Source organism: Panthera pardus, unplaced genomic scaffold, assembly GCF_024362965.1.
Source record: "Panthera pardus isolate Hobbes unplaced genomic scaffold, ASM2436296v1 HiC_scaffold_4, whole genome shotgun sequence".
NCBI classification, from domain to species: domain Eukaryota; kingdom Metazoa; phylum Chordata; class Mammalia; order Carnivora; family Felidae; genus Panthera; species Panthera pardus.
In genome coordinates this window covers 9779421-9793166 of record NW_026526969.1, presented here as the reverse complement: position 1 = coordinate 9793166, position 13746 = coordinate 9779421, and the positions used below count along the sequence as shown (strand labels likewise).

At 42.1% G+C, this 13746-nt stretch overlaps 1 protein-coding gene across 3 annotated transcripts in view; it reads right to left on the bottom strand.

The window, feature by feature from the left end:
* Positions 1-13746, bottom strand: part of ZNF394 (zinc finger protein 394) — a 30753-nt gene that overhangs the window by 3523 nt on the left and 13484 nt on the right. For 2 of the 3 annotated variants that reach the window (XM_053893805.1, XM_019422684.2), the window contains exons 4-5: positions 4575-6894; positions 2978-3022 (exon numbers count right to left, since the gene is read on the bottom strand). In XM_053893805.1, coding sequence (XP_053749780.1) covers positions 5819-6894 — 1076 coding nt within the window. In that variant the 3' untranslated portion in view covers positions 2978-3022; positions 4575-5818. Of the gene's footprint in view, positions 1-2977; positions 3023-4574; positions 6895-13746 lie in introns of those variants that run through there. The other variant, XM_053893806.1, reaches the window with a different exon arrangement.

Below are 13746 nucleotides of genomic sequence, written 5' to 3'. Positions count from 1 at the left end.
CATCCAAGATAAGTGGCCATGGAAGCTCCCAAGCCATGCTGTCAAATCATCCCACATTCCATTGTGACGCCTGCTGGGGCACCAATGGTTGTCAGAGAGTGTTTAGAACCTGCCAAGTTAGCACAGTGGGAAGTGGGCTCATCCCACTGCACGTGCCTGGTAGATTGCCCTGCCCCACGTCCCTTCCTGGAACCGCAGATGCCTCACAACCTCTGGTCCCTCACTCTCTGGTGGGGTTAGTGAGAGGGCCCAGCCATGTGCTGCTGTGGTTCCCACCCTGAGCCCCAGGAACTTCCCTTTTAACTCTATGCCACTGCCCTAGAGACCTCCGAGTCCCAAGCAGGGCACAGGACCGTGCAGAACAGAACTTGGAAATGTTTCAAAGACATGCTAAAGCAATAGATTTAAACGACCATATCACTCTCTCTTCTAGCTCCAGTCAGGAATTCTAACACTTTGTTAACAAACATCTGGACTTCCCATTTTGTAGGACAGGAGATGCTATGTAGGTGCTATGGGAGAATGTGAAGAATGGAAAGATTGTTGCCCTCTGTTATGGACTGAATTGTGTCCCCAAATTCATACGTTGAAGTCCTAACCCCTGGTGTGACTGTATTTGGAAACAGGGCCTTTAAAGAGGTAATTGAGGTTAAATGAGGTGCTAAGTGTGGGGCGTTTAGTGATAAGACCGGTGTCCTTTTAAGAGGAAGAGATACTAGAGGCCTCTCCATCCACTGCACAGAGGAAAGGCCATGTGAGGACATAGTGAGAAGGAGGCTGTCTACATTAGGAAGGGGCATCAACAGAAACCAACCCTGAGGGCACCTTAACCTTGGATGTCCTGCCTCTAGAACTGTGTGAAAATAAATGTGTTATTTAAGCCACCTAGTCTGTGGTCTTTTGTTTTGGCACGAGAGCTAATCCACTCACCCTTTATAATCTAGGGATCAGAGATGGCGTATTCACGTTAACTTACTGGCTATAATAGTTTGCATGGTAAGTGACAAAGCCTACAGATAATGGTAGTTTAGTAAAGGAAATATTTCGGGGTAGGATAATTGAGAAGTGACATTTTAAAATTGCTTTACAAGGGTCGACTTTTCCATTGTTAATCTGGTGGGCTAGGGTCTGAGAAAAGGGATCTGGGATTAAAAGAATCTTGAACAAAGGCATGCATATATGTGGAAATATATGGAAAATTCAAGTAGTATGTAAGCAACAGTCAATGTGTCGAGAGGGTAGAAGAAGGGAAGAACGGAGGGAAAGCTAAAAGTACAGAGAGGACAGTCAGCTCTAAGTCTGTGGTGTTCCTGGGGTGCCTGGGTGGCTCAGTCAGTTAAGCACTGGACTCTTGAATTTGTCTCAGGTCATGATCCCAAAGTTGTGGGCTCGAGCCCCATGTTGGGCTCCACGCTTAAGATTTTTCTCTCCCTCTCCCTCTGCCCCTTCCCTGCTTACACACCTTCCCTCTCTCTCTCTCAAAAAAAAAAAAAAAAAAAAAAAAAAAAAGTCTGTGGCGTTCCTCCAGTAAAAAGAACACTGGAATCAGGCTATCACTACTACTCTATTGCTTACTAGCTCTGTGACCCTGGGCAAATAACCTTGATAGGCTTGGGGAGAACAACACCAGGGTGATACAGCTCATGGCCCGCCTAAACAGACACCATGTCCACGCCCTCATTCTCAGCCCCAGTGCTAGATACGAAATCTCATTCATAAGTGACATTCTCCACCTGACACACCAGACCCTGAACACACCCAGGCCAGCCCTCTCGCCATCCCTCCTGCCTGGCCATGCTACTATTCCACCACGTCCAGGATCAAGCAAGGGAGTTCTGAGAAGCAAATGACTTAGTTTTGGGTTTTGTACATTTAGGAAAAAAAAAAACACAAAACTAAGATGTGGTAAGGTGACAAGGGTCGAGTAGAAGACTCATAAAGGAATGTAATTTGGTACTTGCTTTGGGGGAATGTGTATTAGCTCACACACTGATCAAGAAATTCTACTTTTGGGAATCTAGGCTTAGATTCTGAAGAACAATCAAGGGGGTGCCTGGGTGGCCCAGTCAGTTAGGCGTCCAACACTTGATTTTGGATCAGGTCCTGATCCCAGATCCTAGCATCATGGTATCAAGCCCCCGTGTAAGGTTCCACGCTCAGCATGGAGCCTGCTTAAGATTCTCTCTCTCTGGGAATGCAAACTGGTGCAGCCACTCTGTATACAGTGTGGAGGTTCCTCAAAAAGCTAAAAATAGAACTACCCTACGACCCAGCAATCGCACTACTAGGTATTTATCCAAGGGATACAGGTGTGCTGTTTCGAAGGAACACATGCACCCCGATGTTTATAGCAGCACTATCAACAATAGCCAAAGGATGGGAAGAGCCCCAATGTCCACTGATGGATGAATGGATAAAGAAGATGTGGTCTATATATACAAAGGAGTATTACTCAGCAATCAAAAAAGAATGAAATCTTGCCATTTGCAACTATGTGGATGGAACTGGAGGGTATTGTGCTAAGTGAAATTAGTCAGAGAAAGATAAAAATTATATGACTTTACTCATACGAGGACTTTAAGAGACAAAACAGATGAACACAAAGGAAGGGAAGCAAAAATAATAAAAACAGGGAGGGGGACAAAAACATAAGAGACTTAAATATGGGGAACAAACAGAGGGTTACTGGAGGGGTTGTGGGAGGGAGGATGGGCTAAATGGGTACGGGGCATTAAAGAATCTACTCCTGAAATCATTGTTGCACTATATGCTAACTAACTTGGATGTAAATTTAAAAAAATTAGAAAAAAAAAAAAAGAAAACAAAAAGTAATAGCCCCTTCCTAACCATTCCCAGATATCTCACTGAAGAACTCAATATGCTCTGAAAATAATTATTTTTCAAATGGGAGTCTTTCTAAATAGAAAAGACTGGAAATAATTAGTTTAGTGGATATAATGCTTGGACTGACGGTTACCTGTTTGAGCCACACATTTGTTGTCATCAGTTGATTCTTTTCATCCTAGGAAAATGACAATTAGAAAGATGTAAATTCAAATTAAGTGAAGTTTTTGAGATTTTTTTTTTTTTGTCAGAAAGACCTCCCTGAGTCTTACATTTGAGGTGTTCAAAGTGTAAAGGATTCTCAACTTAAAAACAGTTAAATGGCATGGGATCCTAAAATATTATGCATATTTTGCGTAAAATAAAAAATAATTAAAGCAACAACAACAACAAAAAGATTGTCTCTCCCTCTGCTCCTCTCCCCCATTGGACTATCCCTCTGTAAAAAAAATAATAATAAAAATAAGTAAATAAATTGATTAATTAAAAAAAATAGTGAACAATCCAAATTATGTTAAAATTACACTGATATTCACTACAGCATTGCTTGCAACAACAAAAAGGAGTAATGGCTGAAATGACTAGTAAAAGGAAAATGGGACACAATTGTCAAATCTACTCAATGGATAATGATGCAGCCATTAAACATAAAGGTTATGAAAACCACGTAAAACCCTTAAGACATAATATTAAAAAGATGTAAAATATAAACACTATGGTTTTCATTACATGAGAAGCATGCAGAGAAAAAAAAAACAGAAGGAAATACAACAAAATGCCTATAACAGGTGATCAGGGTTGTAGGATTATGGGTAATTTCTTTTCCTGTTATTTTTCCAAATATCCAATAGTATGCTTATATTCCCTCGATTTAAAAAAAAAAAAAAAAAACCCGCGGGGAGGTGTCTGAGTGGCTCAGTCAGTTAAGCACCTGACTTTGGCTTGGGTCATGAACTCATAGTTCGTGGGTTTGAGTCCCGCATTGGGCTCTGTGCTGACAGCTCAGAGCCTGCAGCCTGCTTTGGATTCTGTGTCTCCCTCTCTGCCACTCCCTGGCTCATGCTCTCTCTCTCTCCCTCTCAAAAATAAACATTACAATAAAACAAACAAACAAACAAAAAACCACAGGGGCACCTGGCTGGTTCAGTCAATAGAGCATGTGACTTTTGATCTCAGGCTTGTGAGTTCGAGCCCCATGTTGGGTGTAGAGATGACTTAAATAAATAAAACTTAAAAAATAAAATAAAAATAAAAAATAAATTAAAAAACACACAAAAACCCCCAACCAGGTTAAAAAAAAAAACTTACATGCAATACATGTTTGTGTGTAGAAAGATAAGATAGGCTCAGGCTTAGTTTCATTCCTACAGTTTAACCCAACAAGGGCAAAAAAGCAAACCCCATAGCCTTCCCTCACCAGGCACAGGGGTGGAAAGACGGCGCTGGGAAGTTAAATAATGATCGTTTTAACCCCCTTTCTGAGCTAGTGTTTCTTATCTTGAGGCGTGTGCATGCGCCACTGGCCCTCCACCACTACTACTGGGCAGAGGGGAGGAGGGGCAGGGAGAAGCGGCAAGCCATGGTGGGGTGGGAGCCCATCACTGATGTAAAGGAAAAAACTCACGTTACTGGACAAGCAGTCAGATCACCCAAGTTCTAAAGCATCAACTGTGAGCCTCCACTTCCTTTCTACCTGGGAATGACAAGGTAGCTTACCTTGTCCACCTTACCTCAGTAGGATTGCTTGGAAGTCAAATGGAAAATGTCTATGGATGCATTTTATGGATGATAGAGTATTACATGTCAGTGAATACCCATTAACAAAACAAGCAAGAGCTGAAGGAGCTTCTTTCTGCCTTTGGTGTCCTCTTCTGGAACACCCCCAAGGATGCACTCCACACCACTTCCTTATGTCCCATACGTTAGGAAGCCTTGACAGGGGTGGCTGGGTGGCTCAGTTGGTTAAGCATCTGATCTTCGGCTCAGGTCATGATCTTGCAGTTCACAAGTTCGAGCCCTGCTTCTGGCTCTGTGCTGACAGTTCAGAGCCTGGAGCCTTCTTCGGATTCTGTGTCTCCCTCTCTCTCTGCCCCTCTCCCTCTCCGTCTCTCTCTTTCTCTTTCTCATAAATATAAAGAAAAGAAAGAAAGAAAGAAAGAAAGAAAGAAAGAAAGAAAGAAAGAAGAAAGAAAAGAAAAAAGAAAGAAGCCTTGACAGAAAAAACATGTTTTAGGTTATTTGATATCACAAGAGCCTCCCTCCCTCTCCCCTACACAAAGCTTACCAAAAGGTTTAATGAGGACTTTCATCAAAAACCAAAAGTTCTCAAATAAAGTGCCCTTAATTTAATAAGCTTAGAAAAGGATACAATGATGGGAATTTGTAGGTGTATTTGGGTGGTGTTTCCCTTTGCCTCTCTTTTGAAAAGAAATCAACAAGACTTATAAAATGGAACCCCTAGAATGGGGAAGAAAGAGAAACTCTGCAAAGTTCATTTTTAAAAAAGCAAAAAATATAGAGTGTGTCTTGTATGTACCAAACTTTACACGGTGTTTTGGATCATCATGTATTTGAAATCCTGTCTACCATCAAAGCAGAAAGACAATTCTAAGTGACACAAATATTTCTCAGGGCAGTGAGTGGAGTGGGCAAGATTTGGTCTGAAAGCAGAGGTAAGAAAAGAGAAGAGACCAGGACAGAACTGTTACAAGTGAGCCCTTGATGTCGTCGGGAGGCCCTTCCATGGGACCCCCTCATCCTTTGGAAGGGCTCCCCGCTTACACATTCCTGCTTCACAGTGATGTTCAGAGTAGGTACTGAGACCTACCGACTGATCTATCTTGGGTGTGATGCCCGTGGAAATACGATCCACAAATGACTGACATATTACAAATGCCAAAGAATGCCGTTTCTGGACAACAGAAAACACACACACACACACACACACACCAAAACAGCCCAAGCAGCAGCCATGTCAAAACGGTGGGACTTTATTTCTATGGATCCTTTGGTGTCGGATAAGGTGTGGACTCTGTCTAAAGCTTTCCCCGCATTCAAGACATTTGTAAGGTTTTTCTCCAGTGTGAGTCCTCTGGTGCGTAATGAGGGTTGCACTCTGGCTGAAGCGTTTCCCACACACAGAACACCCGTACGGCTTCTCCCCAGTGTGGATCCTCTGGTGTTTAGAGAGGTCTGAGCACCGTTTGAAGCTCTTCTCGCACTCCTCACACGCGTAGGGTCTCTCCCCTTTGTGAATTCTCTGATGTCTAAAACGGTTGGAAATACGGCAGGTCTCCCCGCATTCGTGACACTCGAAGTGTTTCTCTCCTATGTGGATCCTCTGGTGCCGGGTGAGATGGGAGCTCTGCCGGAAGCTGTCCCCACACTTAGGGCAGGTGTAGGGCTTTTCGCCCGTGTGTGTCCTCTGGTGTTTGATCAGGGCAGCACTCTGACTGAAGCGCTTCCCGCACTCCTGGCATTGGTAGGGTTTCTCCCCCGTGTGGATTCTCTGGTGTTTAAAAAGATCAGAACGCTGTTTGAAACTCTTCTCACAGTTCCCGCATTTATATGGCCTTTCTTCACGGAACTGTCGCTGGGTCTTAAAGAGGTCTGCACTGTGGAGCTGTTCCTCACTGTCAACGGAGCGGGGAGGTTTCACTGTGTGATGCTTTACCGGCTCTGAACTCTGTGTACAACTGTCCCCCAGGTCATTGTGGTCGACGGGCCTCCCTGTGGCCTGCACGTGCTGACAAAGAACAGAGTTTGAACTTCTGGCCCTGTTCCCAAGTTGGTCATGTCTGAAGTCTCCCTCCTCCGTGGGACCATTCTTGAGATCTGCGGTGCTGGGGAGTCCTTCCTCTTCAGGAGAATTTTCCAGTTTCAATGATGAGGGATTTCTTGACTGCTTTTCTACCCCTATCTCACCAGTATCACTACATCCAGGGGGAGCCTTCCTGTGGGACCCTTCTTGTAGCTGCCCCTGAGGCTCTACTTCTTCTAAAATTTCTTGTTTTGGAATAAAGTCTTTGTTCTCAGTTCTGGTTTCCAAACCTGAAACATTCAAAAATAAAAAGGAGGCAAACCGTAAGAGACTCTTTTTATATATATAATTTATTGTCAGATTGGTTTCCATACAACACCCAGTGCTCATCCCAACAGGTGCCCTCCTCTATGCCCATCACCCACTTTCCCCTCCCCCCACCCCCATCAATCATCAGTTTGTTCTCAGTATTTAAGAGTCTTCTATGGTTTGCCTCCTTCCCTCTCTGTAATTTTTTCCCCCTTCCCCTCCCCCCTAGTTTTCTGTTAAGTTTCTCAGGATCCACATATGAGTGAAAACATGAGAGTATCTGTCCTTCTCTGCCTGACTTATTTCACTTAGCATAACACTCTCCAGTTCCAGCCATGTTGCTACAAATGGCCAGATTTCATTCTTTCTTGTTGCCAAGTAGTATTCCATTGTATATATAAACCACATCTTCTTTATCCATTCGTCAGTTGATGGACATTTAGACTCTTTCCATAATTTGGCTATTGTTGAAAGTGCTGCTATAAACATTGGAGTATCAGTGCCCCTATGCATCAGCACCCCTGTATCCCTTGGGTAAATTCCTAGCAGTGCTATTGCTGGGTCATAGGGTAGATCTATTTTTAATTTTTTGAGGAACCTCCACACTGTTTTCCAGAGCGGCTGCACCAGTTTGCATTCCCACCAACAGTGCAAGAGGGTTCCCGTTTCTCCACATGTTCAAAGAGACTCTTAAATAGGTAGCAAACTGAGGGTAGCTGGAGGGGAGGTGGGTGGGGGGATGGGCTAAATGGGGGATGGGCATTAAGGAGGGCACTTGTTATGATGAGCACTGGGTGTCATATGTAAGGGATGAATCACTAAATTCGACTCCTGAAACTGTTATTACGCTATATGTTAAAGAACTTGGATTTAAATACAATTTAAAAAAAAAAGAAAGAAAAAAGGGTGACATTTCATGCTGGTGCAAGAGTAAAATAAGCAAGTGCCTGCAAAAAAATAAGCACCCTCCCAAACCTTTTTAACATTCTCAATGAACCACTCCTCAAGATAAATGATTTTATTTTTTTTATTTATTTTTTATTATTTTTTTTAACATTTATTTATTCTCGAGACAGAGAGAGACAGAGCATGAATGGGGGAGGGGCAGAGAGAGAGGGAGACACAGAATAGGAAGCAGGCTCCAGGCTCTGAGCCATCAGCCCAGAGCCAACGCGGGGCTCGAACTCACGGACCGCGAGATCGTGACCTGAGCCGAAGTCGGACGCTCAACCAACTGAGCCACCCAGGCGCCCCTGATTTTATTTTTTTTAATTGTAATGTTTATTTATTTTTGAGAGAAGGAGAAAAACAGAGCGAGAGCAGGGAGGGGCAGAGAGAGAGGGAGACACAGAATCTGAAACAGGCTCCAGGCTCTGAGCTGTCCGCAGAAAGCCTGACGTGGGGCTCGAACTCACAGACCGCGAGATCATGACCTGAGCCGAAGCCAGACCCTTAACCAACTGAGCCACCCAGGAGCCCTTCAAGTTAAATGATTTTAATTAACCTGCCAAATGTACTCATATTTACCTGTACAAACCCCATTCTTTCCTTTTACACTTGTGCCTATACTCACACACCCATCTCTTTCCCCCTGCCCCACTCCACCGTTGCAGAAGACACAATATCAGGAAGGGGTGTCAAGAAGGGCACGACAGCCTGTACCCCATGAATGGAGGATGGTTTAACAAGAGAAATTGTATTCATGTGATAGGTTATAGTAACAGACACACCCCATGCCTCCAAAGTCTGGAAGTGGGGTCTGGGTGGGAGACAAATCTAGGACTGACTACAAGTCTTTATATAAAGGAGCAGTTAAGCCACCAGATTCCACCCCAAATCCAGAATTTTTGCAGTTTACTCCCCAGGGAGACTGAACCACATAAATTCTGGACTGGGGACACCAGGTACAGCTGAGAACAGGCGACAGGGACCACTTTCACATCAGGAGAATCAAGTGAAAACAGACACACAATTGGTAGAACCTCAGTGCTGTTCTCTGCTCACGTCCCAAACCATGAGCTCCAAGAAAGGGCGGGGATTTTTGTGACAGGGGATTCATAGGTTTTGTTCCCTAATGCGTCCCCAGCACTTAGAATAGCACCTGGCTGGGGTGCCTGGGTGGCTCAGTCAGTTAAGCGTCTGATTTCAGCTCAGGTCATGATCTCTCAGTTCGTGAGTTTGAGCCCTGCATCGGGTTCTGTGCTGTCAGCAGAAAGCCTTCTTCAGATCCTCTGTCCTCCCCTCTCTTTACCCTTCCCCCACTCATGCTCTCCCTCTCTCAAAAATGAATAAACATTAAAAGAAAAAAAAGAACAGCATCTGGCTTATTGCAGACACTCAATAAAAATATTTGTTGAATAAATCTCTCTATGGTAAAATTTGCAAGCCCAGGCCTGACATATGGAAATTCCCCCAAACAGCACCTGATAGCCAAGGCAATCCTGAGAAAGAACAAAGCCAGAGGTATCACAATACCAGTTTCAAGATATACTACAGGGATGCCTGGCAGGCTCAGTTGGTGGAGCATGCAACTCTTAATCTTGGGGCTATTAAGTTCAAGTCCCACACTGGGTGCAAAGATCACTTAAAAATAAAATTTTAAAAAGAAAAAAAGATATACTACAAATCTGTAGTAATCAAAACAGTATGGTACAGGAATAAAAATAGACACAGATCAATGTAACAGAATAGACAGCCCAGAAATAAGCCCACAGTTATATGGTCAATCAATGACAAAGGAGGCAAGAACATACAATGGGGAAAACACAGTCTTTTCAATAAACTATATTGGAAAAATTGGATAGCTACATGTAAAAGAATGAAACCACATCACTTTCTAACACCATACACAAAAATAAACTGAAAATGGATTAGAAACCTAAATGTGAGACCCGAAACCATAAAACTAGAAGAGAGCATAGGCAGTAATTTCTCTGACGTCAGCTATTTTCTACATATGTCTCCTAAGGCAAAAGAAACAAAAGCAAAAATAAGATATTGGGACTACATCAAAATAAAAAAAACTTTTGCAGGGGGCATGTGGCTGGCTCAGTTGGCGGAGCGTGTGACTCTTGATCTCAGGGTTGTGGGTTCGAGCCCCATGATGGGTGTAGAGTCTAGCTAAAAATAAAATATTTTGTTTTTAATTAAAAAAATATTTGAAATGTTTTATTTATTTCTGAGAGAGACAGAGACAGAGTGCGAGCAGGGGAGGGGCAAATAGAGAGGGAGACACAGAATCTGAAGCAGGCTCCAGGCTCTGAGCTGGCTCTCGAGATCATAACCTGAGCTGAAGTTGGACGCTTAACCAATTGAGCCACCCAGGCACCCCAAAAATAAAATCTTAAAAAAAAAAAAAAAAGCTTCTGCATAGCAAAGGAAACCATTAACAACACAAAAAGACAACCTACTTAATAAGAGAAGATATTTGCAAATGATATATCTGATAAGGGATTAATATTCAAAATATATAAAGAACTTAGACAACTCAACACCAAAATAAACAATCCAATTTAAAAATAGACAGAGGACCTAGAGGCACCTGGGTAGCTCAGTCGGTTAAGTATCCAACTTCGGCTCAGGTCATGATCTCACGGTTCATGGGTTCGAGCCCCACATCGGGCTCTATGCAGACAGCTCAGAGCCTGGAGCCTGTTTCAGATTCTGTGTCTCTCTCTCTCTGTCCCTCCCCCACTCATGCTCTCTCTCTCTCTCAAAAATAAATAAACATTAAAAAAAAATGGGCAGAGGACTTGAAGACATCTTTCCAAAGAAGACATAGAGATGGCCAACAGACACATGAAAAGATGCTTAACATCACTAATCATCAGAGAAATGCAAATCAAAACCACAAGGAGATATCGCCTTATACTGGTTAGAATGGCTAAAATCAGTATGACAAGAAATAACAAGTGTTGGTGAGGATGTGGAGAAAAAGGAATTCTCATGCACTGTTGGTGGGAATGTAATGTAAATTCGTGCTGCCACTATGGAAAACAGTATTGAGGTTCCTCAAAAAACTAAAAAGAGAAATACCATATGATCCAATATTTCCACTATCAAGTATTTACCCAAAGAAAATGAAAACACTAATTCAAAAAGATATATGCACTCCTACATTTATTGCAGCATTGTTTACAATAGTCAAACTATGGAAGTAACCTAAAGGTCCATCAGTAGATGAATAAAGAAAATGTGATAATATATACATGATGGAATATTATGTAGTAATAAAAAAGGATAAAACAACACAGATGGCCCTAAAAGGTATTATGCTAAATAAGTCATGGGGTGCCTGCTGGCTCATGGTAGGCATGTGACTCCTGATCTCAAGGTTGTGAGTTTAAGCCCCATGTTGGGCATAGGGCCTACTTTAAAAAACAAACTTAACAAATTAAAAACAAATAAATAAATAGATCAGACTGAGAAAGACAAACACCATATGATTCCACTAATATGTAGAATCTAAAAAAAAAAAAAAAAGAATATACAAAAAGCAGAATCAGATCTATAAATACAGAGAACAAACTGATGGTTGCCAGAGGGGAGGGGGAAAAAGGTTGGGCAAAATGGGAGGTACGGGCTTCCAGTTATGGAATGAGTAAGTCAGGGGAATAAAAGGCACCAGGTCACAATCCTACCCCAATACAAAGTTTTCAGTCAGAATGCTTATGTTTGACTATTACATACAAATGGAAAGTGAAGGGGCGCCTGGGTGGCTCAGTCGGTTAAGCATCCGACTTCGGCTCAGGTCATGATCTCGCGGTCTGTGAGTTAGAGCCCCGCGTCGGGCTCTGTGCTGACAGCTCAGAGCCTGGAGCCTGTTTCAGATTCTGTGTCTCCCTCTCTCTGACCCTCCCCTGTTCATGCTCTGTCTCTCTCTGTCTCAAAAATAAGTAAACGCTAAAAAAAAATTAAAAAAACAAAAACAAAAACAAAAACAAATGGAAAGTGAAAAGTTACCAACATTTCAGGAAAACCTCGAATATAAGTGCTGAGGAAACATGCAATGTGTAAAACAGAAAATCTAATGATCTACAGTTAACATTCTCAGGTAAATAAGAGAAGATATTGCATCCAGGAAACAAGGAGGCTATAAGAAAAGGAATATTTAAAGAACAAGAAAAGGCTCCTGAAAATATTAATGAGAGCAGAAATATTTCAGTATTAACAGCTGGAAAACAAAGCTAAGGAGATCTCCCAGAATGTGAAACAAAAGATAAAGAAATGAGAACCGGCAGAGAAGAACCTGATGCGATCAGTCCATGAGTTCCAACATCCAATGAACAGAAATCCCAGAAAGAAAACAGGAAAAAAATAATGAGATAAAAATAGATAGATCAAAAGACAGACAGATAAAACAATACCATAAAAAATTTCTTGGGCACCTGGGTGGCTCAGTCGATTAAGCGTCTGACTCTGGCTCAGGTCATGATCTTGAGGTTTGTGGGTTCAAGCCCAGGGTTGGGCTTTGTGTTGACAGCTCAGAGCCTGGAGCCTGCTTCGGATTCTGTGTCTCCCTCTCTCTCTGCCCCTCCTCCACTCATGCTCTGTCTCTCTCACTCTCAAAAATCAATAAACATTAAAAAAAAAATTTTTTTTTAATTTCTCGGAATTCAAAGTGTGGGTGTCTATGTTACAAGGACCCACCTACTACTCAACAATGAATGCAAAAAAAACAAAAACAAAAAACAAAAAACAAAGCCTCCTTCACACTAAGCTGCACCCATTCTGAAACTTCATACTAGCAGGAATAAAGAAGAGAGTCTAAAGGCTTTCGAACAAACATCACACACCAAGGATAAAATATCACAATGGCATCCAATTTCTCAGTAGCAACATGGCAAGCTAACTAGAAAATTCAGTCTTCAAAATTCAATGGTAAAATCATTTCTAATGGGGAATCCGGCCATCCCATGATCTGGATGTAGGAGAGGAATAGAGACATTTTCAGACATTTTCAGGCAAACTTTCAAAAAATTAAGCTCCCAAGAATATGTTCTCTGGAAGATACTGGAAGATGTTCTCCATCAAATCGAAGGGGGTAAACCTAGGAAGAGAATGGTGTGGGGTCCAGGAAAGAGAAAACGAATTCCAGAGTGATAGTCAAAGAAGGTTCTTAGGACGATAGCCATGTGGCAGGCCTGGAGGGAAGCCCACTCACACTGGAGCAGAAGTTTCTGGAGGCTTCCTCCAAGGGGACTATGAAACTGATAGCATACCTGATACATTTGAACATACAGTTTTACATTTCTAACAGGGAGACTGTGGGTAGACTGGTGTTCAATAGGTAGAAAAGCAGCACATGCAAAATGAGGCATTATTAATTCCAGAGAAAATTAGAAGTTGTAAAATAAAAGACATATAATCATACAGGTTACAGGTAGTATTTACATGGGTAGGATATTGAAATATTGTACCAATATGCAAAAGAACTGATTTAACTATAATGAGAGAATTACAGACTGTTAAATGTGTGCATGGTCCTGTCTCCCTCAGGAGATAGTCAAGAGGTAATACCTGAAATCGGGGGAAAATTAGCAGAATAAGCATCCTATTTAGAAACATGAAAATAAATACCAGTGAAAAACACAAAAAAGATATTAAAGTTGCCTCTGCAAAGATGGAATCAAGATTGAGAAGGGCCTTGTATTTTCCAAAGATTGGAAAAACACAAACCATAAGTAAAAGATCAAAAAACCTGACTATAGTGGACACTTGAACAAGGGTTTGACCTGTGAAGGCCCAGTCATGCGCAGAATTTTTTGGTAAAGTTGGTCCAGCACTGTAAAAGTATTTTCCCTTCCTTACAATTTTCTTAATAACATTTTCTT